Source organism: Buteo buteo, chromosome 7 (assembly GCF_964188355.1).
Source record: "Buteo buteo chromosome 7, bButBut1.hap1.1, whole genome shotgun sequence".
Lineage (NCBI taxonomy): Eukaryota > Metazoa > Chordata > Aves > Accipitriformes > Accipitridae > Buteo > Buteo buteo.
In genome coordinates, this window is record NC_134177.1 from 32455327 (window position 1) to 32482743 (window position 27417).

Below are 27417 nucleotides of genomic sequence, written 5' to 3' on the forward strand. Positions count from 1 at the left end.
ACATGAGCCCCTGTGCACAAATCCAGGGACCAGAGATTAGGGGTGTGAGTGGGGACATTCCCCTGTGGTGGTCACAGAGCCCAGGTCACCAGGATGGGGACAGAGGCAAGACGGTGGTGGAGCTGGTCAAGAAGAGCTCATGGTGAGAGGGGAACGAAAGTGGAGAAGCACGAGGTGCACCTGGAGGTGAGCCACAGCCACCCCACCACCACAAAGGGCCACCCAGCTGGGTCCTACATCTTTGGCTGTCACAGGAGCAGGGGGACATCACTGAAGCAGGCAGAAGAAAGCTCCTGGCATACGCAAGCAGCCTTGCTCAGGGAGCAGCCCTGCACATGCTGCAGGGGGATGCTGGTGATTCAAGTTGACCAAGAGTGACTTTGCAGGAGCTGTGGGCACATAGCTGCCGGTGGGAGAAGGCACCAGAGGCCAGCAGCCAGAAGGACACAACAGGAGAAAGCAAAGGGAGTCACCAAGAAGGGAGCACTTGTGAACCGGCTTCACGGAGCGGTGCCGGCACCACAAGCCCGGCGCTGGCAGTGCTGGCTGGCTGCTGGAGCAGCTCTCGCTCCTGGATCTGGCCCAAGGAGCAGCGACTGAACCTCTTATCCTCCGCAGCCCACAGGCAGCCCAGCTGGGCTGGCACAGCCACCCACCACTGCGCCCAAACATTGTGTTCAGCTGTTGGATTGTCACTCTGGCCAGAAATGAGATTTAGGCATTAAATGAACGGGGAAAAGGTCAGCTCACCAGTGGGTCAAGCTGAACTCTACCATTTGCTTTTCAACCCCTTTCCAGTTAGTTAATTTGCAGTAATCGTTAATACCAAGCCCCTGTCCGTATGTGGAGCCTCACAATAGCTAATTTTTAAACTGTCACCAAAACTACACACCTTTATATGTGCCCTGGTTTAAGCCACCTTCCCATTGAAACACTCTTATGCCCGATACACTTCCTCGCTGATTAATAGTGGTTGAAGCCATGAAAAAAAAATCTGTTGGCCAGCATTCCTTTCTACTTTGTAATTTTAAAGCAGCATTAAAGGGAATTAACGGAAATAAGACTTGAGAATAACAGCAAGGCTTAGTCTTTATTGGAGACCCTTTGAACTTTAGTTAAATTAATTTTCCTTCTGCTCTTTAGCTTTTCAAAGACAGATCTGGCAGTTCAGCAGTCAGAAACCATGCAAACATCTCACCTTTTGGAGGTCAATAGCTAAGTACAACACCAATGACTAAATACTGGACCCAGGACCTGGGAGGGCTTCTCTTCCCTGACAGTATTGGTGACCACCATACCATCAGTGAAAGACCTTCCTTGCCTGTGGGATCTGTAGGGAGCCCACGGGCAGGCCTGACCTTTCAGTTCCCCTTCTCCCTCCCAAGCAGCAGAGGAATTTGTTTCCTGGTCGTTGGTCAAGATGTTCTCATCAAGATAAAATCTGAGGAGAACGGCTCCTCCCCTCCTCACTGCTCCACTCCCTGGTCGCCTGGGGCTGGCACAGCCCCGAAGGCACTGCTGGACCCTGGCTCTCAAACCACCTTGTCCTTTCCAGTAATTACTGTTTTGCAATGTGGAAAATAATAAAAGTCTTGCGACTATTAAGAGCTCTGGGAGGAGCAGAGAGGGGGAAGCAAAAGGCCAAGTTGAGCAGATTTCAAACCCCCTCCCAAAGGCTTTTAGATTCCCATGGCATTTTAATCCTCTCAGCATTTCTAGCTGCAGGGATAAAGGAGCAGAAATCCTGGGCAGAGGTTTGGGGGCTTCAGGGCCCATGTCCGGCTGGGGCTGGTCCCAGGGAGGGAGCTCTGGGGTGGGGTGGTCAGCAGGACACAGCAGCCCTCTCCCAGAACCCCTGCAGCATCATCCGTTGGTCCCTTGCCCACCAGCTCTGCTCACATGGGTGCCTCAGTGCTGGGGAAAGCGACGGCAAAGCCCAGCTAAAGTGTGACATGGCCCTAACAGCTCCTGAAAACTGTTGCAAGAATAAGGAAGGAACCAGAAAAATTTCTTGCTTCAGATGCTTTGCTAAAAGTTGCATAAGGTGGGGGAACATGACTGTGCTCTGTAGGTGTAATGTTCGGTTATGTTCTAGACAAAGGGTGCTGTATGAGGAGAAATGCCTTCGTGACACTAACCTTTGAATCACAGTGGAAAAAGAAAATTAACTCCTTTTGGGGAGTCTGCTCACTGGCAGTCACTGAGGGTCTCTGCATGGCCATGTCCACAGCCTTGCAAGACCCAAGCTGAGATCTGTTGCTCTTCCCTCCACCAGAGGTTTTGTCCTTCAACACATACTCCTCTGATCACCAACACCCTTCTCCCATCATCTGCATCTGCCAGTAGTGTCCACTGCAGGCAGAAAGCCCTGCCAAGTTCTGCCATGTGAAACCTGGATGGACACCACAGCCAGAGTGCACCAGGACCACAGGCCAAGGGCAGAAAGAGAGAACAAGGTTTGGAGAAACACTGCTGTGCAGTGCTGCAAGACACATCCCTTACCAAAAGGCATCACCACCTCTTACAACCCCATCCTCCCTCATTTTCAGCCTCACTGGGGTCCTCCAGTGACAAGCCTCCAGGAGCCCATTCATGTTCAGCTCATCAGTCCCTGCCGGAGCAATGCTGGAGGATCACCGGTCCCCAACTCCAGTACAGCTCTGTACCTGCCTGGCCTTGGGTCTGTTGATCCAGTCCCCAACCCATGGACAGACTTCCCAGCAGACTCTGGACCCACCTGCTCACTGCAGACCTGCCTGATGGTCCCCGGGCTGTGTCCAACCCTGCTACAGTCCCCAGACCCAATCCCAACCTCAGACCCGCCTCATCACCACCAGCTTCCCAGGGGATCTGGACTCTGGGCTGACCCCAGATGCTATCCCAGGGCCCATCCTGCTCACCTTGCATGGAGACAGTGACGGACGAGTCCCTTGCCTGCCCAGATGTGCCATCATGCTGGGCTACCCATCCCTCCAGGAGCAGTCAGCCCTTGTGGTACCCTGGCATGTAGGAGAGAACACCAAAAAAGTCATCTCCTGGTTAGAGCAGGCAATGGAAAACAAGACCTTGACTCTCTTGCAGGGCAGTAAGCCTATATTTCAGTCCATTTACAGCCCATTTTATTGTGGGCAATTATTTTTTGTATGCAGCAGTAAAGATTTTCCTGTTGAACCATACATTTCTACTGAGTGCTGGCTCTTGAAGGAGTCCCACAGCCCCAAGCTGACATCAATACCGTCGTCTCTAAACATACCATGGAGAAATAAATCAACAAACAGCAGGAAAGGCTTTATGGAGATCCTATTACAAACAAGGTATTTGTTCCTTTTGCACATACCCCTTGAGGTGGGAAATCCCCATGAAAAAAAAACAGGCTGGCCTTTAGTCAAGGACATCAGACTTGTGTAATGATGAAGAGGTCCAGGAAAGCTGGACCTACCAAGGCGTGTCTCCTTTCTTGACTGCCATGAGGGGTGCTAGCACAGATTTTAAGACCACAGTAATCAGCTTTTTATTCATTAGTGTAATATTTCTATTAGTAACACTCGGAGGCTCTGTCTGTGACAGAGGACTTAATAAATTGGAAAAGCCAAAAGAAGGGACCATCTTGCTCTTTTTTAGCCCTCTCAGAGTTAAATCTGGGCTGCTTCTTATCATCCTAGGAGGCAGACATCTTCAGAGGCCAGTTCACTCCACTATAGCAGAGGTAGCACAAAGTATCCCATGAACATGGTAGAGGACACAGGTGGTGGCTCAGACAGGGCACCCACTTGCCTGGTGGCTAAGGGAGGTTGTTCCCGCCTTCAGCAATCAAAGCTGAATTAAAGGATTAACTGATTGCAAGTCAAGCTGTCCTGATTTTAAGGAGAGACATAGGTACCTGGAGCAGTTCAGAGGGTTAAATCACTGTACTCACAAATGTCAAAGTACAGGTTGCTCATTTATCCAGCAGCCATGGTGCAATTTCTTCTTGTCACAGGTGACCACCTAAAAATAAAAGAGGCAGGGGTGGAAAGGTAGGGGAGGGAAACACAGAGGATGTGCCATGGCCGGACTCCCCTGGCAGGGATATTCCCCCTGCCTGGGACACCTTGATGGAGAGCTCGGGGCTGTGGCCAGGTCCTGTCCCAGCTCATGCACTGCTAGCACGCAGGGTCTTCATTTGAGGGGGCAAGCCAGGGAACACTATCCCAACCCAAACCTCAGCTGAAGGTTTTCAGCAGTGCTGAGTCTGCTAAACTCACTTTCCTGCATCTGCAATCTTCAGCAGCAGCGTGCTGAGCCAAGAAGCAAACTCCAGCATCTTGGGCACAAGACACAGCCCTCCTCTCCAGGAACAGCAGCTCTTTCTGCTCATACAGCTTGACCTAGGACCACTTTTTGAGCTCTAACACATGACAAGGTGGGTTCCCAGCTTGAGGAAAGATCCCACTTTTCTTTTTTTTTTTTCTTTAAATCAGCCCTTACCCAGTTCACAGCTGTCAAACTCTCACGTTCATGCATATCTTACTCAGAGACTCCGATGGTGAAAGGGAAAGCAGGGGAGACCTATAAGATCATGATCTTTAAGATTAGCTAAGGTTAAAGAGCAATGTAAAGATGGAGAAAGGCCTTATGCACTATCTCCTGGTGTTCGTCTGTTCAAAGGAAAATAATGCTCCCGGATTGGCTGAGGAACATCTGGAAGGAGACACATCCTGCACCAACAGAAGGACAATGGCCCAAAGGTCTGAATGCTAATATCCATTCCCTCGGGCACAGGGGCTGTTGTGGAGAAGCATCATGCCAACCCCTCCCCAGAGCTACCATGCATAGGAGCACACAGACCATCCTCCAGAGACAGTCTTCAGACTCCCCAAAGCTGGTGGAAACCACTGCAGCTACACAGACACCAGCAGAGCTCTTCCATTCCTTGGTATCTGACCTCATGCCTGTAATTTGTCCTAGGCCACTTTAAGAAGGGCAACCAAGTTGTTGAGGGGCCTGGAGCACAAGTCTTATGAGGAGCGGCTGAGGGAGCTGGGGTTGTTTAGTCTGGAGAAAAGGAGGCTGAGGGGAGACCTTATCACTCTCTACAACTACCTGAAGGGGGGTTGTAGTGAGGTGGGTGCTGGTCTCTTCTGTCAGGTGGCTGGAGATAGGACGAGAGGAAATGGCCTTAAGTTGCAGCAGGGGAGGTTTAGATTGGATATTAGGAGAAATTTCTTTACTGAAAGGGTTGTCAGGCATTGGAACAGGCTGACCTGTTGAGGGCATGGTTGAGTCACCATCCCTGGAGGTATTCAAAAAGCACGTAGAAAGGCACTCCGGGACATGGTTTAGTGGGCATGGTTGATAGTTGGACCCAATGATCTTAAGGTCTTTTCCAACCTAAATGATTCTATGATTCTAAGCCATACGTATGTCTATGGCTTCCCCCTTTTCTCCTTTCAATGCCAAAAAGCCTGAAGTGCTCTAGTGTCTCTCTCCTGGGGCTCAGTTCCTCATCTCTCAACTTCTTCCCAACCTAGACCTGCATTCTCATTCAGAAATTGCCTTTTCAATGATGGGATCAATAGATGTGAAGAGGGGAAGGGTCCTCCTGGCATGTGGTGTCCCACTAGACTGTTTGCAGCAGTTTCTATTCCATTCCTCCCTGCTTCCCAGCTGGTTGAACTAATGAGCCTCACTGGACAAGTGTCTCCCTTGGGCTACCTTCAACACAGATATTCTCTCTGACAGGGGAAGTATGTCTAGAGCCCACTTTGCTGCATGACTGGTCCCAACAGTGGTAATATGTACCGCTATGCCTGCGTGCTTCTTGCTTTGATCAACATTGCATGGCATCTGCATTTCCCTCAGCCTTGTTTTGCAGAGAATTAGTTGTTTTCCTAAATACCACCTCTCACCTCCTTACAGCATCCCAGGGAGAGGTACCAAAGTATGCATCAACCCTACCCAGCTTCATGTCTGGAGGGACAGGAGCCCCTCCAAGGTGTCCTACCAGCTGCCCTGGGGCAGCATATTGCAGAAGATACAGAGGATAAGTGTGAGGAAGAACCATAAAGCAGCAAAGACAGAAACACACGGCCCAGAGGAAGGTCATTCTCTTGGCCCATGGCAGAGAAAGGGATCCAAAGCCAAGGCAATGGAGGTGAGGGGGCACAAGTTGTAATACGCGATCCCCAGAACAAAGTTCAACCAAACTGTAGCCTAATGAATCCCCTCTGTGCAAACAGCAGCTGCTTGCTCAGCAAATACACCTACTCCAGCCTCAGCTGCCGCAGCCTCAGCCAGGATTTTTGGAGGGGATGTTTTAATATCTGCAAAGAACTGGTATTTGGACCACTTATGCAACTGTTGCATATCAGCGGGGTGTACGTTCACATGCAGCCGCAGTGCACCCATTCCCCTCATTGAACCACCATCATCGGTCTTCAGAGGTGCAACCGGGAGTGCCCTTGCTCTGCTGGATGCAGGAGAGTCCACCAGCAGGACTTGGTAAAACACCCATGTCCAAACTCACAGCACACAAGGGACTCCATCCCCACCTTCTTCAGCTCCTTGGCTTTCTGTAGGACTATGTCCAGCAATTGTGCACTTGATCCCTCTGGGACAAACATGCCCTCAGACCCCACAGGAAACGAGAGAGCTCTCCAGGCCCAGAAGCAAGATGAGAAAGGACATCACAGACATCAGGGTAGGAGGAAGGAGCTAGTGCAGGGGCAGAATGCCTGTGCTCAAGTGTGCAGGAAGGAAACCAGCTGATTGTGCTCCTCTACCTCACCACATCCCCAAGGCTGCTGCATCCACCTCAATCTTCTCTTCTCCTCCTGCCCCACAGGTCTACACAGAGCACCTGCTTTGGCTCTTGAGACCACAGCACGGTGCTCTCAGTCCGCAGACCCTATCGTGTCTCTGATGAGTCACAGCTCTCCTCACACATAGACTCTGGACCCAAATCTGTACCTCTGAACCTCCTACCCGCCGCTGCCAGCAAGAAATGGCAACAGCAGCCTTGGCCTGGCACGTAGTACTGTTTGCACAGCTCTTGCTCAAACACAATGGCCAGAGCTGGCTCTGTGTGGGGCGCAGCTCCCCAGCAGCAATGCCGCGACCTCCCTCCCACCCCGACCTGCTGCCTGACCAGGATTACAATGCCGCATTGTGTGCCTCCATCTCTGCTCCGGCGCCTGCAGCAGCTTGCAGGCAGGTGTCCGCGGTTCAGCTGCAGAGGATGAAGGATCACACTCCCGTGACTCACCTCATCACTCTTCAACTAACCCATGGTGTCTCACAGGGCACTGACATCGGAATTGGGTTAATTATTGTGGTTGTATACAGTAATCAAGCATAAACCTCAGGCAGTATTGTACAGGGGGCTTTGCTGGTCTTGAAGAAGACAAAAGTGACTTGGCCAATGTTCAAGCCTTGGATACCTTCTGTGTCAACAGTGTCCTGAAGACGAGAAGTGATGGGAATATGGCTTATCTACAGCCTCGATACCAGCTGAGCTGTGGCAGAACGAAGCAGAGAGTGGGGGACCCTGACTTACAGCTGTTGCTCTAAGCAAACACTCCTCATTTATACCTTGAGCCATGAACCCCCCCAAAGCTTCACCATCACATGCAAAACCAGCAAAAATAAACAAACAAATGAATAAATAAATAAACAGGTCCATCAGCAGGCACTGGCTTTCCAAAAGGAGCAACTCCTGTAGGAAAACTTCAAGTCCAGAATCCTGGCCAAAGGGAGAAGTGGCAGACCCCTACCTTTTGTGTACATTATGCAAGCAATGGAGTAGGTTGTAGGAAAAGAGCATCAGCTTTTCATTCATAGTCAAAGGTGTCACACACTCGCTTGCGGTAGCTCCAGGGACCAGACTGAGAAGCTGGTGGGACCAGCGCAACTCAGACTTGAATGCCTTTCTGTGGGGATTTGACTTCAAAAGTCGTTCCTTGTTGGGGTGAAGACGTCAGTGGCAAAGAGCCAGGCCAGAACAGACCAGCATGTGCTGATGGAAAAGCAGAGAGGCAAAGTGAGGCTTCCTGTGAACTTCTTTAGCACCTTTGCAGGCTTCCAAGGCCTGCAAATTATTTTTCTTGCTCTGAAAACATTTTGGACATGTCAACAAATTCCTCCACCTCAACCAGGGATAGAAAACGCAAATCTCAGGGGTTTTTTTCCTACAAAAAAGTAGCTCTGATCAGGAAATACTTTATTGTGACTGTTCTCTGGGCAGCTACCTGCGATTTCCACACTGCTTTGATGACCCCTGCAGGGACAAGCAGTAAAAAGTCCCGAGTTTTTAATCCCTTTCTCACCTAGAAGAGCTGTGGTGTGGACATGGGCACTGCAGTTTTTGTAGGGGACAGCTATCAAGGCTGGCCAGTCCCTCCTCTCTGGGAGAAGCAAAGATTTAACACTCACAGGAAGCTCTGAGAGTTTGAGGTCCTTGTACAGGGAAGGATGACTGCTCTCAGTAGCATCCAGCTGTGGTTGGGTATGAATGGAGGAACCAGACATAGCATCTGCTGCATGGAAATTGCTGCAGAAGAGCCAAAATATAAGTACATGCACCTTGCTGACAGCACAGAGTGATACTGGTCACATCCAATGACATCTCCTGGTGTTTTCCATCTCTCCCTTGCCTTTGATATACAGACGTCCTCCATCCTGCCCGAAACTCCCAGATCTCCGGACAGTTGTTTTCAAGCTCATTCTTCTACATAGCTACAGAGCCACTGCTTTTTCCCTGTCCATGGTGGGCACTCTTTCTTCTCCAAGTCCTTCAAGGACACTAGCACTAGTCCTCTTGTTCTCCTCCTTGCTGACGGGACTCCATGATCAAATTCCCAACAGATTCCACACAGCCTCACACAAGGACTAATGCTCTCGGTATATGAGGAGGAGGCAGCTCTGCTGTCATGATCTACAGGAAGATACAACTGCAAACCCATGACTTCAGCATCCTTCCTCTTACTGAACTGAGGCTCACTTCTGCACAGCTGGGACTTGGAGACAGCAGAGCAAACTCTCACGTCCCATCTTCCAGACATGAAGAGAAGATGGAAAGATCTGATTTAACTGTGGACACTTCCTCCAACACTAGCTGACCATGACCTACACAGTAATTACATTTCATCGTGGCTGCAAGTATCCCTAATATGAACTGAACCAATGTTTTAAGAGATCTTGGACCAAAGGCTGTTAAATGAATATCAAACAGCACACACCCTGCTGTGATGCCCTTCTTGCAGGGTGCTCACAGGAACATTTTGCAGTATCTCTCCATGCACCCTCCACCACTGCCAATGTTTTCCTTCTTCTGATCTTGTTGTCTGAGGCAGAAGGCAGGACACTGTTTGTGGCACGGCCCTGCAAAGACATCTCAGTCAGCAGAGCAGGTATGTAAGGGATACTCCCCTTGGAGACCAGCAGAGCAGCCCGTCTTGGCCATCGTCTTCAGATGATGACCCTCAGCTTCCCTCCATAACCTAGAGAATACCCCTCGGTGAGAGGTGAGGCCAGGGTAACTCACACATCTCCACCTTTGGGGCAAATGTTTAGTACTGGCATGTCAATGCTGTAGCTTTCCTAGAAACCATAAAATCTCTCCTAGATTTCACTCCGGTTTGGGGATTTTTTTTCACCAGGTTAGGCATCAACGTTTATCTGGGCACCCTGGCATGCTTTCCATGAATAGGAGGTGGCATCAGACCATGACGTCCCCACCCTGTTCACCTGCTGATTTGTTTCAAAAGGCATTTGCTCTGTAAATGCCTGCTTCACCTGGTTTCCCTCGGTCAACATGGCTTTTCTAGCCAGGCTTCATCTGAAAACCATTTCCACTATTTTCTGGGGGGCTCTAGGTGCTGGCTGAGGCAGAACCAGGACTGGAACCAGCACTTACCCACTCCTCCAGGTCAGATGCAGTTGCACAGGACTCCCACTGGCCATGGAGAGTCCTAATGATGTCTTTGGCCATCCCCAGGTCAAACATAGCTTCCAGAGCTCCAGCAGCCTCCTTTCCCACTCTGCTCAGTACTGGTGAGGCCGCATCTGCAGTGCTGTGTCCAGCTCTGGGCTCCCCAGTACAAGAGAGAGATGCCCTTGTTGGAGCCAGTCCAATGCAAGGCCATTAAGGTGATGACGGTCTGAAGCATCCTTTGTACAAAGAGAGGCTAAGAGAGCTGGGGCTGTCCAGTCCAGAGAAGTGTGGTCTTGGGGGGACCTCACAGCTGTGTATAAACATCTGATGGGAGGGAATGAAGAGGAGGGAGCCAGGCTCTTCTCAGTGGTGCCCAGTGACAGGACAAGAGGCAATGGGAGCAAACTAAAAATGCATGCAAGTCACCCACGGGAGCTGCCTCTCTCCACCTCTGCTGGAGAGAGCCCGTGGCACCTCACAGTTGGGGTGCCCACTTTTGTTTCTGCTTCCAGACACTTACAGATGGACCAGCAAGTCCTCCCAGTAGCATGTAACCGGGTGTCTTTGGAGAAGAAGACATGGACAGTCATCAGGAATTGTTCAGAAGATCCTGGATCCTACAAGGCCCTGAGGAATCTAATCTAATGTCAAAGCCACCCTACAATATACAGCACCCAAGTGCTGCTGGTGCTGCAGGCTTCAGAGGCTTCAAGACAAAGCCCGGGTTTGTGAGGGATCACTCTAATCTCTTAGAGGTCTCTGGCAAGGAAACAAAACCAACCAAAAAGAAGTGGCAAAGCCTGTTCCCAAGGTGAGTGGAGATGTATTTGGTTGTTCAAAGGCTTCTGATAAAGTGACCGAGATTAAAGAACAAATTGTGTGTGGTTAGGGCCAAAGTCCCAACGCAAGCTGAAAAGCACATGGCCAGAAGCAATGACGTGCTTCTCACCTAAACTTGAGCACATCCAGCTGTTGTTCAGCCATCATGCTCAAGAGGAGCTCTGCCTGGTGCTGGCACAGGCTCTGCCTCATCCCCTCTGGGACAGGGTCCCCATATCGGCGGGGATCCCATACAAGCCAGCAGCCGCAGCACGTCAGCACCAATCCTGCGCTCAGCTCTCTCCACGCTTTGCTCCCAACTTCCCAGCTGGATGTATTTGCTCCCGTTGGCCCTGAGCATCCTTTCAGAGGGAGCTGGTATCAATGGGCACGCCACTGCAGAGCAGCACGCTGACTTCAATGTCCCAGGAGAACTGTTGAAGCTAATAGAAGCTAATTAAATGGGCATGCCTCACTCACTCTGCAAAGGGTAAAATTAACTAAATATCAATTTAGGTAGGTGCTAATGGACCAGTGGCTGCCCAGCAGCGGAAGGGGAGGCCCAGTTTGTGATAGATTTCGAAATGACTCAGAAAGCAAACTTGCACATTACTGATAACGCGGTGTGCTGGATTCCCTGGAGAAAGTCATCTAGAAATTATCGCAGGTCGTTTCGTGAATAGTTCTGTCTAGAAACTGGTCTGAAAAGCAAACAGAAAAGCTGCACAAAACGTTTTCTGGGAGTGGGGGCCAAAGCTCGTCCCTCTCTGAAGTTTCTCTCCAACAGGGGTTGTGCGGGAATGACTGGAGACCTAGGAAACCGCCATGTCCTAGACCCTAATTTCCCCAATCCACCACTGCGTCTGGGGCTGACTCGCTGCTGGGGAGACACACACAAACTTCTTATCTTTTCACCCCACTTTGAGATCCACCAAGCTGCAGGCCGCCAGGGTACAAATGACATGGCCAAACTAACCACATGTAGGCAGAAAATGATGAAGAGAAGTCCTTGCTTAAGCAAAGTGTACACACAGAGGAAAAAAAAAAAGAAAGCAAAGAAATAAAGACGGGGGGTGGGAGGGTGAGGGTAGGGGGGGGAATGCTGCAGCAATGTGGGCAGGGAACAGCCCTGCCAGCCTTGGCAGCATGCAGGACTCAGCCATGCTCCTCTCTCTTGCCAGGGTCAGGATAATGAATTGTGGCATTGCTCAAAGGTACGGTTTTATGCACCAGCTCAGGTTGTACTTTTGCACCTGTAAAAGGCAGATCCCCAGCCTCAGACACAGCTCATCCGTTTCTTGCAGGGTGGGAGGAGGCAGCAGCACCAGGTGACCTTAGGACTAAGGACCTGAACCAAGAGCCAGAGGTAGGTTTAGAGGTTTCCTGATGGGATGCTGTGAGCATGCGATGAGAGATGGGCCAGTGGAGCCTGGACAGGCAGCATGGGCAGCACAGGCACAGCGGGGACCAGACAGTGGGAAACAGGACCTTGTGGTCATCCTCAGTGAGGAATGGGACCCAGTCCAGCCTTGGACATGCCTTCCCTGACTTATCCCAGTGGCAACAACCTCCTTCCAGGACCTCGAAGTCTAGCTACCTGCATGAGGCAAAGGGACAACAGTCTCAAGCCAGGAGACTCTGGCTTCAGGTACCTGGACTGCCACCACAGATGCAACCAGTGCCACCTCCAGTCCTCCCTTGTGGGAGGGCTCCTCAGCCCCTCTCACCAGCTGGGCTTCTTTGGAAGTTTGCCCTGCCCCGGCACTGCCAAGAGGTCTTCCAGGCTCCTCTAACATGAGATCAGTAGTATTTTTACCCCTGGCCCTTCCCAGGATAATTTTAACCCTGGGTATGGCTTTTCTGTAGCACTCTGGTTTTCCCCCTCCAGTTAATGGCTTCGCATGGAATTTAAGTATCATTGTCTGCTGCTTTTAGACACAGAGAGGTTTTCATTTATTTTGCAGATGTTCTGCTTTGACTTTAAAAGTAAGGAGCCATTTCCAGCAGGAGCTTCATCCCTCTCCAGTCCCTGCTAAGGAAACCTCTACAGGCTGCTCCCATCCCAGGAGATCCCCAGGGGTTGCCCCAACCTCTCTTGGCAAAGCCCAGAAGCAGTTTCCTCATATGCCCCCAGGACCCCAGTCTCTGCTCTCTACAAAGACACCTCCCTGGTTGCCTGTACCCTCCAGGCTACAGTTGCCTCCCTCTTGCCAACACATGCAAAGACATCAGTCCCTTCCTTGTTAGCCAAAGAAAAGATTGTCCCAGAGAGCAGCGGCGGCCTTTCTCCTGCACCTCGCTATCACAGCACTGTCTTGGCATCCTAGCTCTCACAGGAGAACAAAGCTTCGCTGCTCCTGCCTGGAAAACCCTTGCTGGCTCATCACCTTTGCAAGGAGATCTGTTGTGCTGCCCACCTGAAGGCAGCTGTTCACACCTCGGGGCTCAGCAAGGAGTGTTGTTGATAGCAAACATATCTGCCTCTAGCAAAACCAAACAAAAACACACATGCAGCTTTCTGCTATGTTATTTTTATGCTGGAGTAGTCCCCACACAGCAGGAAAAGGAATAAGGCACAGGTGAAGGGAGGCAGACAGCTAGTTGATGTTACAGTGAGGCTCAAGCCCTTGCAAACCCCTGTGCTCTCCCTCACACCACATTGCTCCAGCAATCGGTCCAGCCCCAGGGTTGGAAATGTGGGTCGCAGGTCTCCTCTCCTCCTCACCAGAGAGGCAGTCACTTTTCCACATGTTCCTCTCCACCTCAACACCAGGTACAGGCTTGCAAATGGACCAGAGATGCCTGCTTTCCAGGTGCAGGTGCATCTTGTCCAACAGCCCTGGGAAAAACCCACCAGCAGCCCCTCCAAGCCATGGCCAGGCCAAGCAGGGAAGCCATTGCATGAGAGTGGCAAGGTCCTGGGTGTCTCAAGGCAAGCTGACATCTCCTTGCTCATCATCTTAAGCAGGGGTGAGAGTACAGGGATGGGGGACAGGAAGGGACTGGAGTCTTTGGGGGTCCTCATCTGCCTTCTGCTGAGATCAGCCCATCCCCAGGCAGTGAATGTGCACCCACGTAGGAGGGCGCACATACCATCGTAATATGATGACCCTATAATGGTTATACTCAGCAGCAGGCAGCTGGGGCAGTTCTGCATCACCAGGACAGTCCTCACACCTACCCAAAAGTTATGAGCCTGTTAGGTCACCCCAGCAGGACCCAGCTGCCCAGTGAGCGGAGACAGAGCCCAATCTCTCCTACAAGGGCACCTTTCGCTTCTCAAGAAACACAGCTGCAAAAGATGCATTTGCCTGCCGATATCCTGACCCCTGCTCCAGCATCCGTGGGAGAGAAGAGACCACAGGGTGTAATCTCAGAGGACTGCCATCTCCACCAAGGCCCTCAGACACTGGTCCACAAGCGGAGTCCCATCCCATCCAGATCACGCTCCAAAACAGCCTCTCTGGGATGCAAGGTAACAGAAGCAGCTCAAAAGATGCAGATGTGGCCTCCAACACAAGAAGTGTGCAGGCAGATGAGACTATATGCTGTGCTTCACATCACGAGATCCCAGCAGGAACAGACAATTTTGCCTTTTGAGTTTCTCTTCTGCAGATGCCATCAAGTCATGCCCAAGAAAGAGGCTGCCAGGCAGCAAACAGGAATATGCGCAATCCTGACCAGGATTACATACCGAAACTGGACCTCCCATGAGATCCCCATGAACAGATAGGCTTATCCTTAGGGAAACAAGTGAGCTGAGCAGCAGCAAATCCCACAAGTGGCAATCCAGTAAGAGGAAACAACCAGAGAGGAGCAGGATCAAGCCAGTCTGGGCACCCTCACATTGATGAGCCTCCGGGTGCTCGCAGGCAAGGGTGCCCCATGCCTTGCAGCAATAGGATGTCCCCCAAGGTCCTGCCTGGGGGATGCTCGCAGACCCCTCAGCCACCTACCTACCCCACATCACCGTGGCTCCCCAAGCAGGCTTATCCATCTCAGATTGCACAGGGCATGGTTGTGCAGAGGGAAGGAGAGGGGAGAAGCACCAACCCTCACTCCCAACAGCAGAAAGGGGTTTGATCCCTGCAAACAGTGAGCTAGCCCATGGCTCTCACCCAGCCCTGGACTCCCAGATAAGCTGCCAGCCTGGGTAGATAGCCAGAGCACGGGATGGGTGGGGAATGCGACAGCCCCACAGTAAACGTGTGGTTTCAGTGAGGTGGATGGGGAGAGGCAGCACCTGCCTGTGCCAGGGTGAGGGGAACAGCTGCCTCCCTACCTGCGAGGGGGGAGGGAGGAAGCTGGGCCCTTTTGTCCCTTGAGAAAGCCAAGGTCTGGGCTGGAACTGACTTATCTGCCTGGTACGTATTTCCTGAGACCCATAGGCATGGGTGAAGGGAAAGCACGCATTGCCAGAGTACTCTCCATCGGTGCCAGGAGGCACACGGGGAGCCTGGTCCTGCAGAATGGGTGTCGCACAGCCTGAGCCACTGGTCCTCGTGGCACACATCACAGCCATGCAGCCTCCATCTCCACCACCGCTCCAGGTGTCTGGTGCCCAAATGTGAGAAGCGTGTGGTCCCACTACTTGGGCTTAGGGCCCTTGGTCACACAAAGCCGTGGCTGTGTCTTGCTGATGCTATGCAGGACTCTGGAATGAGCCTCAAAGGGGAAGGATGTGGAGGAAAAGCTACTGAAGAGGGAGGAGACCCTGGTCAAAGGACCGGCTGTGGATGTCCATCATGGAGGGCAGCCTCCCAGTCCACCTTTGAGTTGTCTTATGTTGTCCACCAGCCAGCAACAAGCAGATGCAGTGATCATTTTTCTACTGCTACTGGAAAACAGTTGGCTTCCTAGCAGGGCTGTCCTGTTGCTCGTCATCCTGGCACCGCACAGTCCCAACACAGGGGGTTGAGGACTTTGCTGGCTTAGGGGAACATGGGAGGCCAGTCAGAAGATGGCAAATGCAAGACATCCACGTCTGAAGCAGTGCCTGGAGTCGCAGGTGGTTAAATGCTGTGCCTGGAGCAGTGAGTATGGCGAGAGGAAGCAAAGGAGGCAGCTGGGGATTGCCATAACCCCAGCCCAGGGTGGATGGAGCCAGGTTGCATTGGAGAGGATTAGCTCCATGCCATGCAGGTGTGACGCAGCCTGCACAGGGTCTCAGCAGCACAGACCTAAAGGCTGTATCAACATAGGGATTATCAAGAGCTAAACTCTCATGACCAAGCCATCTCTGTCCTCAGCTTTGTCAGGAAGTAAAAGCAGGACATGAGAAGGGAAAAGAAGGGACAACCACAAAGAGCAGAGCAGGAGGACATGAGGTGTCAAAGCAGAACATCAACAGCCATGGGTGAAACCAAGGAGTAAGGGAGGGGCGCAGACATGGGGGGCACGGCCAGCCCCCACAATGTCCACAAGCACCCATACCAGCCTGCCCACCACTGACACGATGTGGCAGTGGTTTGCAGAAGGCAGCTTGCTGCCAGCAGCCCTTGAGGCCACAGCCGTGTAAATGTGCCACTCACCAGAGCGGAGGCTGGTCACTCCCTGGGGCAGGTTCTGGAGAGCAGGGCACTGGTGGGAAGGTCTGCTGTGGGCTCGCCATCCCAGGCGCTTCCCCCGGGGAGGGGCCACCGGCCACAGGCACACAAGCCAGGCTCTGGGTGTTTGCTTTCCATTCTCCTAGGCTGGTGATAACTACCCGCTCCACAGCCAAGGCTCCAGCTCACCATGCTGAAATTCAGAAGGTATTTGATCGTGTAAGTGGATTATTTATTTATTTATTTATTCATATAAGTAAAATATTATTTCCTTTTAGTAAAATTCTACTTCCATCCTACCCAAACGTCATGTCCTTGTAGGTCCTTCTGTGTTGAGAAATGGTTAGAGATTGAAGTGATGATGGGAACGGGCGTAGGAGCACTTCTGCTCTGCATAAATGCGGAGAGGTGTGGGTTAATGGGGCTCTCTCTTCTAGTGAAGCTCTAAGAGCAGCACCGCTCCCCTGTGTGCTAGGCAGGAAAATAGCTTCTTTTGTAAGGCCAGATACCGCAAAGGAAGAAGAATGGCAAAACCTTCGTGGGGCAAGTAGGATGCTGATCCCTCCTGCCTTGTCCCAGGCAAGGGCTCACAGCTGGCAGCTTTGCACATTCACCTGAGGAGTAGATGTGGAGCAGAAATGTGTGTCTCTGAGTCTTTTACATGGTCAAACCAAAGAATGCATCTAGGGTGAGGTGTGCTCTTCCACAGCCTCTATTTTAGAGAGGAGCAGAGAAGGGCAAGGCTTGACTTTGCAGCAGTGCCCTTTTGCTGTGGGGAGAGCATTTTGGGGCAGGACAGCCTTTCTACGTGTGCCTGCAGCATCTGGGGCATTGCACACCCTGCTGCTGCACACCAAGCTGCAGTGCTAGGAGGCTCGGGGTCTTTCCTAACCCAGCTGTTTCAAGGATAGGTTGAGTACTGACACAGGCAGGCAGTGCCGTCATGCCCTTGCTGCGCTACTTATCCTCTCCTGAGCGTCCTGCAGACCACTGTCCCCATTTTCTCATTTCTTGTGAAACAAAGGAAGAAAACGGCTCCAATCGCTGGTCAGAGGAAGCAGGCTATCGCTGGTGTACATATTGTGTACATTAATTCCCCATGCAACACTGCTCACTGCCTGGAGCGTATCTAGCCAGAGCAAATCAATAAAGTCATTTTTTGCCACCTATCTGCCCAGTGAACTCAGCCTCAACACCTCCTGCAGCACCCAGCAGTCAGCTGAGACACTGCATGGCTCAGCAAGTGCCAGCCGACCACAGACCTATCCCAACTGGTGCATTATTTTTGTGTTGGACAGGGAAGAGGCACAGGTGGGAGGGAAGCAGGTCATCCTCTCTGCTTCAAGCAGAGGGGAAAAAATGGAGGGGAAATCTGCAGTACTGCTGCAATCAAGAAGCGCCTGCTTCCAAGCAGAGCCCCAGGCACCCCCCACCACCACCACCACCAGGAGCAGGCAGCAGGACAGGGCTGGAGGCATCATCCCTTGCAAATAAATGACCAACAGACTGGGTTTTGATTAAATCCATTGAGCCAGCATAGGAGGATTCAGTTGCTATGGCTCTGCTGCTGAGCCCTAGCAGCCAAAGGCATCTTTGGGGTGCTGCATCCATCTTTGCACCCTGCTTTGTCACTTTTGGAGGTGACAGCACACAGGCTCTGATCTGCAGGGGCTCTTCAGCTATAGCCTGCCCGCAGCCAGAGGCATTTCCAAAGACTCTGCATGTTGTTCTTGCAGTCCACCCCACCCTACGGGGCAGTGTTGACTCCCGCCAGCTCTGAGTGCTTCTTGGACATCTTCCTGGTGCTTTGATCTCAAGTATTTAACTTTGCCTCAAGACACCCACACCCATGATCTCATCCTGGCATATTAAACTGAGAGGAGGCTGTGAAGGAGTTACCCATGGAAAGCAGTTGAGCCTTTTGAAAGCTCATCATCCAGCTACAAATCATCCAGCTGCTCCAGACTCCAAGACAAAGGCTTGTCATGCTACATGTGCCATTTTATCCTGGTTTTGCTGCCTTCAGTGCAACTTCTTGCCATCTTCAGCGCAAACTTCAGCTGCTGCCACAGCTCTCTCTTTACTCAGTGCACCCTCCCTGATGCACATGTGTCCCACCAAAGCCAGCCTGGAGAAACGGCTCTGGCTTTATGCTAGCCTGATTAGACCCAAGCAGCCAGCAACATGTTGTGTTGTTCTCAACTGGTTATTCAACCAACGCAACACCCATCTCAAAAGAGGCAGCAGGCTAGCAGCAAAATGACCTGGATCTTTCACAGATTCTCTACAGGTTGAAAGTTTAGTACTGACCAGGGACCTCTGTGGAAGCAAGTCCAGAATTATATCTCCACAAAATACAGATACCAGAGTAGCAGAGGGTGCTGCCTACCTCCGCACTGCTTTCCAGGGAAGTGTTGCATCATTCTGCCTTCACTACTGGGTGCTTGTGCAGATCTCCCCAATGAGAGAGTTTGGGTATATTGCTAAATATCACAGTTAGTTAGCTCTTCATTCCCTTCTTGCTGCTTTTCTTAGGCTGGCCAGGCAGACAAACTTACCATCAGCTGTGCCTTGAGTGATGGGAGAGTTGGCTCAAGTGTCCAACAAGATGTGTCCAGCAGCATCACTTCATCCTAGAGCAACTCCTCCTTCACTGCCTTCTTCCTCTTTGGTCTCTCTGCCCATCAGTGATCTTCCACACAGGGGTATTTCAACAAGCCTTGCCTTGCAGCAGCTGTGGGGCAGCCCTGAGTCTCCGCTTCAGCCCTATCCCCTTAATGTGTCTTGGCATTTTAAGAGCTCTTTAAGCATTTGGCATTTTTCTGATCTGTTGCTTGTCATACCCACTCATCTTTGACAGCACAAGGCTATTCTTGTGCTGCTTGCATGGCCAGGCAGCAAGCCATGCGCACGTTCGCCAGCCACCGGTCTCTCATCCGGGCTTGGCAATCTGCTCCTCAAGTGCAAAATGAGCATGGGTAGCTCCAGGTTACCATCAGGTTTTAGGGATGCTGTGCTGCTGACTAGCTTGTTCACCACGCTAGTAATTACATGTCTTTTGAATCCTCAGTAGCACTGTCATAACCTAAGACCCCACAGCCTTTACAGTCCCAAGTACTTTAGACATTAAAAATCTCCTAGGAGGAGCTTAGCGTTTCAACCCAATAAGTGACATTATTGAGAGCAGAGCAGAACCATACCCCTGAGTGTCCAAACTGATGTGCAACCACTGGAAGTAGAGATGTAATAAGCAAACTACCATTAGTAGTAACAGTCGACAATTTTTCCAGAACAAATGCAGTTTTTCAATAGCAAAGCCAAATTCCTGACCAGTACCAGTGGCATGCAGGTGACTTCAGGCAGCCCATGTTTGCATCATTGCTAGCTCATCAAGGTAGTAGTTCTCCCATGTGTCACAAGACTGCCCGGAGTAGGAGGTAAAGCACCAGGGAGATGAAGATGCTCCAGGACAAGCAGGTCTGTGCAGTCCCACTGAAGGAAGCAGGCAACATCAATGAACACAGCTTATCTGTCAGAATGTGGCTTCCAAGCAGGCTCTGCCTAAATTTCTGCTTTCATTAATTCCTCCTGTTCCTCCAGTTCATGCTCAGCAAAGCAGCCTGTGCCTGCTCCCTCACTCTGAGAGGGGGAGAGCAGACATCTGGGGCTTGCAGGCTGGACTCCCACCCAAGGAGGAGCCCACAACAGAGGATTTAACCAGATTCTCAGTACAAATCATCTCCGGTTAGGCAACAATATGTTCCCTGGGTAGAAACCAGCAGAAATGAAATGCAAACTAATCCTTTTTTCCAGGAAGCTTAGTCCCCCTACTGCTCCGCTTAAGACTGAGACTAAGATTAAGACTACAATCAAGCTCCACCAGGGTTTGTAGCAAGCCCTACAAATAGTAAAAGTCCCATGGCAATGTTTTTTCATGGCCTGAATGTCCCCATACACAACCCAAAACCCCATAGCTTAGTGCTGATGACTTGAAGAAATCACACTGCTGTCATAGACTTGGCTAAAATCAGACTAAAAGCCAGGTCACACACCGGAGAGGCACAGCTGGGGCCCCCACGGTAGCATCACATCTGCAGGCTGGGAAGGTGGCAATCACCTCCAATGGCAGGCATTGAGAGAAGGGGAGAGCAGGCAAAACAAAGTTTTATTGGTTTTTTTAACAAAGATAGGGTCCCAATATTTCTAGGCCAGGAAAGATGCAAGCAGTGCCTGTTCCTGCTGCTGAAGCGGGAGCTCAGGCTGTGCCAGTGAGGCGTCCCTGAGCAGCCAAGGGACTTTGTGGTTATCACTTGTTTACCTTTCAGTGTGATATTTGTGTCCCTGATGGAAATTTCCACTAAGCTACACTGCTTGAGCACAGCCTCTGAGGTTCGTTGGTTATCACTGCCTCTGCACCTCTTCCACCCATGAAAACATGACCTCACCTTAAAAAAAAAAATTTTTTTTAAAGTCGCAAGGCATCTTTCCCCTCTGCCTCACACATGCATTTCTTCTACCTACTAATGGTCTGAAATGTCTGCTTCCTTGCAGGAAGTTGAAAGCAATATACAGGTGCCAGCCAGGTCGGTACTGGGTCATCTTCAGCCTCCTCATCTTCCTCTTGGTCACGCTTCAAGTCATGGAGAAGCTGCAGCCTCCCAGGTAGGTCCAAAGCAGAATTGCAAATCTGCACCTCATCCTCCGGCTGACCACTGAGGTGGGCTCAAAACCGCCCTCCTGAAAACCACCCAACAGTGTCTTCTCTAGACAAGGAGGAAAATCCAGGCAGGAGAGGATGCCTCAAGGGCTTTCACATCCAACCCCTATGCCCTGGCCAGACCTGAGGCTGTTCTAGGTTCAGACTACGCTGCTCTGGGCTTTGTCCTGGCTGGCCTCAAAACCCTTGAGCATCCTCCCAGTCCTCCCAATCTGGGGTCATCTGCAAACTTTCCTCCAGCTTCTCTAGGCCACCTGCTTTTCTCTCTCCTTGCCTTCTCTTGCTTTCCCCCTTTCCACCAGCCCACTGTGCTCCAAAGGACAGGGGCATTAGCACATCGCTGCTGACCTGTCCTCCTCTTCTTGCACCCACCCCAACCTCCCAGGGCAGTGGTCAAGTTCTACACCTACCAGCAATGCCACCCACCTCAAGAAAGACAGGGCAACACGCTCCGGGGTGTCTGCAGGGGGGGGTTGTTGGGCTGCAGAGGAGCACGCTCCTTCCATCCTCTGAGCCTAGTGTCCTCCCTGTTACAGAAACTGCCAGTGCAAGGTGGAGCGTGCCCTGAGGCAGACCATGGACCATGGCCAGAAGCTGCTCACCTCTGCCCTCCAGACCCCCGACCCGCTGTGGGAGGACACTTCCCCGCACTGGCAGAGGAAAACCATGCCAGGCCCCACTTCAACTGAGAGTGCGCAGGACATTTTTCAGATGCATCTGTACTTCAGCCAGGAGACCCCACTGGAAAGCAGCCCAGACAGTCAAGAGGAGCACTGGACATGGCAGCCTGTGGAAAGCAGCAAGAAGGTGAAAGCCAATCTTTCATCCATGAGGCTGAAATCCCTGCTTCCTGACCTGAAAAAAGCAACCAGAGAGGGTCCTTCTCAAAGTCTTCCTGGGAGGACCTCCACAGTTTTGGGAGATGCTGACGCTGCCACCAGCAAGTTCATTACCTTTGCAAACAGGATGACCACAGAGGAGCAGAGGAGAATTCCACCACCAGGAATGACCCAGGCAGTGGTACAGACCCAGTCGCAACCTCAAGCCATGGGTTTCCCCCACCATCAGTGGGACAGCTCACTTAAACACACTGTGCCAAATTCAGCTCAACCTCCACAGGCAGAGGACCTTTACAAGACAGACCTGGAGAAGAGATTTTTCCCAGGCTGGACAGAAGTCTCTAAGGTTGAAGAGGTGACACCTGGAGAAGGCCACCAGGCCAGAGGGGTCTCCTCTCACAGGGAGAAGTGTGAGCCCAAGACTGACATTGTCTTCCTGAAAGTCCACAAGAGTGCCAGCAGCACCGTCATGAACGTCCTCTTCCGCTTCGGCGAGACGCACAACCTCACCTTCGCCTTCCCCATCGGGGGTGGCAACCAGCTCTCCTACCCACACCACTTTTTTGCAAGGTTCGTGCAGGGCTTCTCCCCCAGGAGCCCTCGGCGGTTCAACATCCTCTGCCACCACATGCGATTCCTGCAGCCAGAGGTAGGTACAGGCAAAGCTGCAATGACTCGGGAGGGGCGAACAGGGGAGGGAGAGAAGGGCTCATGGGGAGCAAGGTGGGACACCCATAGAGCAGGTAAACTCTTCAGGGATTAGGCTAAAGAGAGACAGGATTGCCCCCAGGTACCTTGCATGTTTATGGGCATCTCCTGAGAGCTTCCGTGCTGTGACCCGAGACAAGCTAGGGGACAGCATCTGTAGCAGTCAGCAACTATCATCTTATTCTTGTCTGGTGGGCCCTTGGAGATGTCTTGCTCCCTGGACAGGTCTGGAGGGTACCAGCTGCAAAAGGAGAACACCTTAAGTGCATCAGCTCAGGTCAGCCATGCCCAGCATCCACCTTTGTGGATGCCACTTGAGGACATGCAGATCTGGGGAAAGGCAAGGAGATAGGATGTATCTCAAGTCCAGGCAGGCCACCCAGCTGTGGCAGCATGTAGCAGGGAGCTTTGGTCACTGCTCTCCCTGTGTGCCTCTTCTGGGGCTCCCCACAGCTGACACAAATGCTCCTTTGATGAGCTGCACTCTGAAACCCTCCCCAGCACCCACCACCTCCAACCCCAGCAAGGGTTTCTGCTTGCCAGCAGAGCACAGGACTGTGAGCAAGCAGGTCCCTCCTCCCCACCCCACCTTTAAAACCTCCTTTTTCTCCTCCACAGGTGCAGAAAGTGGTATCCAGCTCAGCTGTCTACTTCTCCATCCTGAGGAACCCTGTGCAGCTCATGGAGTCCTCCTTCACGTACTACAAGGGCACGTCGGCTTTCTCCCGTGCTCGCAGCCTGGAGCAGTTCCTCAGCCAGCCCTACCACTACTACAACCCTGCAAAGAGTGACAGCCACTATGCCAAGAACCTCATGACGTTTGACTTTGGCTTCAACCCCAATGGAGAGGCCTCCGCTAAGCGGGTGCAACTCATGCTGAAGGCCATCGAGGCGTCCTTTGACTTGCTCCTCATCTCCGAGTACTTTGACGAGTCCATGGTGCTGCTGAAGGAGATACTGTGCTGGGACCTGGACAGCGTCGTCTCCTTCCCGCTCAACATCAGGGACAGCAGCACCAAGTCCCCCCTCTCGGACACCATCGTGGAGAAGATAAAGGACTGGAACAGGCTGGACTGGGAAATCTATACCTACTTCAACAGGACTTTCTGGGAAAGGATCGACCGAGACATTGGCAGGGAGCGCATGCAGCAGGAAGTAAAGGTGCTTCGGGAGAGGCAGGCAGAGCTGGCGAGGACCTGCCTGCAAGGGACGGGCAGCGTGGCCCCGAAGGACATCAAGGACTCTTCCCTGCAGCCCCTGCAGCACGGCAATGCAAAGATCTTGGGCTATAACCTCAAGCAGGGCTTGGACAAGGAGATGGAGCACATGTGCCGGCGGCTGGTGACCCCGGAGCTGCAGTACAGCAGCGCTCTCTACAAGAAGCAGTTTGCCCGCAAGCCCCCCCAGCCCCCCCAGCCCGCTCCCTCTCAGCAGGGCAATGCCCTACGGCACAAGCTGGAGGGCACCCAAAACTAAGCCTCCTTTTCCCCTCCAGGCATCGTTCTCTAGCCGCCTTTGCTGAGGACAGCAAGGTGCTCACCTCCTAGACTCTGGGGCTGCTTCTGCCCTGGGGCAGGGGGGAGCTGCCCACGAGAGACCCCAGCCACCTCCGTGCAGGACTGCGCACGAGCTCTTGGGTGCTACATACCGCCGTTGCTGCGGAGCAGGACGGGCTGCAGTGGGGGGGTCCCAGGGGCTCAACACGACATGACTCTTCCAGGGTAGCTCCTGAACAAACAGGGCAAAAACCGCCAACTGGCAGCTGAAGCCTTGAAGGAGGCAATCCGGGGGGGCTCTGCGCTGCGTAGTACCAACTCCAGTGGTGAGGAGCAGAACCAGGAGGGCAGCCCAAGTCCTCGGCCCCACGACGGAGACCATAACAGCACATGGCCAAGCTGTAAATCAGAGCTGCGGAGCTTGATTTACAGCTTGGGAACAAGTCTGTCCAGCTGTGACTCTCCTCCACTACGCCTTAATGCTACTGTGCTGGAAAAGCAGCCTCTTAATTACAAATAACAATATTCACCATCACTCCTATTAAGTTCCCCTTAATTACATCAGTCTGCCCAGTAGATGGTCTCCTCAGCAGCCCAAGAAACAAACCTCAAAAAAATGAATATATCCTGGGGGAAAAAAAAGAAATAAATAAATCAGCATTTTTAGTGTTTTTAGCATTTTTTTTGCCCTGACTCTGTGGTTATGAGCTGCCTTCAGATGCTGCACTCGTATGCTGCATTTATAGGATCAGCATCCTACCCCAGAGCTGATGCCAAGACTGCAGTGTCAGACTGCAAGTTAAATTCCTATGCATCCAGGAGACATCTCATGAGCATCTCTGCAGCCAGATAACCCAATCCACTGCTTGGAGCAGCTGTAGGAATATTCCATGTTCTGCCTGGGGAAAAAATACCACAAGAATGGGTTGCAGTGGGCTAGCCAACCTTATTTTTCACATCCTACACTTAGCCTCAAATCAAAAGCAGAGCCAGCAAATCAGTTTGGATGTACAGAGGCCCTGTCTCAGGATTTTCAGCACAATTTCCAAACCAAAAGAGGTTCAGAAAAAATTGCTGAGGGGATCTGAGCATCCCAGGCTCTCCCTTGGCCAGCCATGCAGAGCCTCAAAGGTTTCGGTTTCCACCCGAAGGTGCCCCATCTCCTGCTCACAGTTTAGCCAGGCTAAAAGCCAGACTGCGTTCCCACTGCCTTTCCCTGGAAGGGACCAGGCAGCACTGAGCATCCAGCCAGGCATGATATGGGGACATAATTTTGAGGGCATTTGCTGCATGGTTTTTGGGGTGTCACTTGTTCCATAAAGTTTCATCTCCGAGGCATGTCCATGTATCGCCGTGTTGGTCCCTTCCCTCATTTCTCCTGGTGGGACGTGGTGTGGTGTCACGGTTGGCAGAGGTCCAGCTCCCCTCTGGGTTCCTGGGTGGGCAGTTCACCCCAGAAGACAATCCCCCACGCAAGCAAGGGAGATGGGCAGCCCATGGGCAGCGTAGCCAGGGTCGCCCCCCAAAAACCTACAGGGGACATAGGGGGGGTGCCTGGCTGGCACCTGGGTACCAAACCTGCATCTGATGCCTTCACTCCAGATTTTAATCGGGTGCCACTTCCTTATTCACTGTTTGCAACTCAGTCAATAGGAGCCTGATCTTCCCTGCTTGAGCTCCTGCCAAGGTGACCCAGGGCAGGGTCACTCATACAACCACAGCATCACCTCTCCCTGCGCCCACTCGCACAAAAAGCACAGCCTGCCCCAGAGCACGCACCCTGCCAATTGCTCCAAAAAGTCATGGGCGCATCAATAATATATTCAACGCAAGAATTTTCCACCCAGAGAGGTCCTGCAAAGTAGACTATTTTCTGCAAAATGCAGCAACTGGCCATTTTCAGCACGGACGGGGGAGACGTCTGGGCAGCAGCTCAGTATCCAGCCATGCCCAGCAGCCCTGCTCCAGGGATGCTGCACATGGGATTGCCCCTGCCCCTGCTCTTCCCTGTGGAGAGACCCCCGGTGTGCAGCACCCATGGGGTGCCCTGGCCCTGGCACTGCCTGGGGGGAGCCCCGTTTCCCTAGCAGGTGTTTCCACCCAGATTACTGCCCTTCCAGAGCAAGCAGCAGGCAGGGCAGAGTCAGTTTGGATGTTGCCATGGCATCTCCTGGTTTTGGGGATCAGATGGGCTCATCTCCCCCCGGCAGAGCTCACAGGAATGACATCACTCACCCAAATGCCAATCACAACATATGTTTTTATTATTATTTCCACAAACTGTAATCTTATCTTTAGGAATATTTCACGTAGACAAGGAAAGGAGCCCTGGGATGCACTTGCTCACCTACACCGGCTGCATACCAGCAGTCTGGGTCTCGTTTTTTAACCACAGACACTTTGTGTACTGTTTCTTGATGCTTTACAGCACACAAAAGCCAGGCTAAACGCTGCATTCACAGAGGAGCAGGGTGTCCTGTGGCCACTGAACTCCCTTGCCCTGGAGCACTTTTAATTCCTCTCCAAGAACTGCTAGGTTCAGTTTATGCAATTCAAGGACCTCAGTTTAACTCAAAGAACACAATTTTTGACCAATATCCATTTAGTAACTTTAAAGATCAAAGCCTGCTTCCTCCTCATCCCAAGTTTCCAAGGCAGTTACTTGTTTATGCTTTGTTTTTATGGCTGCAAGAGACCCAGTCAGATTCTTTCAAGCATTGCACGATGCAATAATCTAGGAGTTGCTCAAGCCTACCCACATAATGGTCCTGACTTTCTGCAAGCTTCCTGGCAATACAAGACAACCAGCAATTTATGCAAAAGTATTAGGTTTTTTTCCCCTCCGCTTGAGCCAGCGATGCAGGCTTGAAACATTTCAGGCTCTCCAGGGAGACTTTCAAAGCTATTCCCAAAGGAGCTCAGGGATTCAGACATCCTGCAAGGCCAGCTTGGCCAATTCCTTTGCAATGCTTTAAAAAACAAAATCTCACCCTGTGGCAGTGACTGAATGGGCAGGATGGGTGCTGGGCTGGACGAGCAGCAAAATCCTCCACACCAGGAAACCCACTCCCAGGAGAGGGGCTGCAGGGACCTCCTTGGCTTCCGTCCACGGCTCAGGCACAAGGCTCGGAGTTGCTCTTCTCCCCTTTCCTCTTCTGCTGCACTTTGTCACCCTCTACCTGCGCCACCATCCTTGCCTTGGGTATCTTGTATTTGCTCTTCTGGCTGTAAAGGAGGTTTTTCTGGAAGAGTCGTGGGATGTTGCCTTGGTACAGCAAGAGGGCAGCGAGCATCCCTGAAATGAGAGCACAGACCCCTTTGGTGTGCTGCATCGAGCATCTCCACAGCTGAGCAGTCATTTTCAGGCCCTTGCTACAACCTT

The 27417-nt window shown here is 51.9% G+C and overlaps 2 protein-coding genes across 7 annotated transcripts in view; one reads left to right on the forward strand and one right to left on the reverse strand.

Moving 5' to 3' along the window:
• Positions 1-2906: 2906 nt before the first annotated feature.
• LOC142032895 (aquaporin-12-like) overlaps positions 2907-27417 on the reverse strand; it is a 31130-nt gene continuing 6619 nt past the window's right edge. For 5 of the 6 annotated variants that reach the window (XM_075032250.1, XM_075032248.1, XM_075032249.1 and 2 more), the window contains one exon: positions 26282-27330. In XM_075032250.1, the coding sequence (XP_074888351.1) occupies positions 27149-27330 (182 nt within the window). In that variant the 3' untranslated portion in view covers positions 26282-27148. Of the gene's footprint in view, positions 3000-16260; positions 16469-26281; positions 27331-27417 lie in introns of those variants that run through there. The other variant, XR_012651023.1, reaches the window with a different exon arrangement.
• LOC142033279 (galactose-3-O-sulfotransferase 2-like) lies at positions 20915-24015 on the forward strand. Its single transcript, XM_075033162.1, has 3 exons — positions 20915-20937; positions 21529-22480; positions 23158-24015. Exons 1-3 carry the CDS (start codon positions 20915-20917, stop codon positions 24013-24015), a joined length of 1833 nt encoding a protein of 610 aa, XP_074889263.1.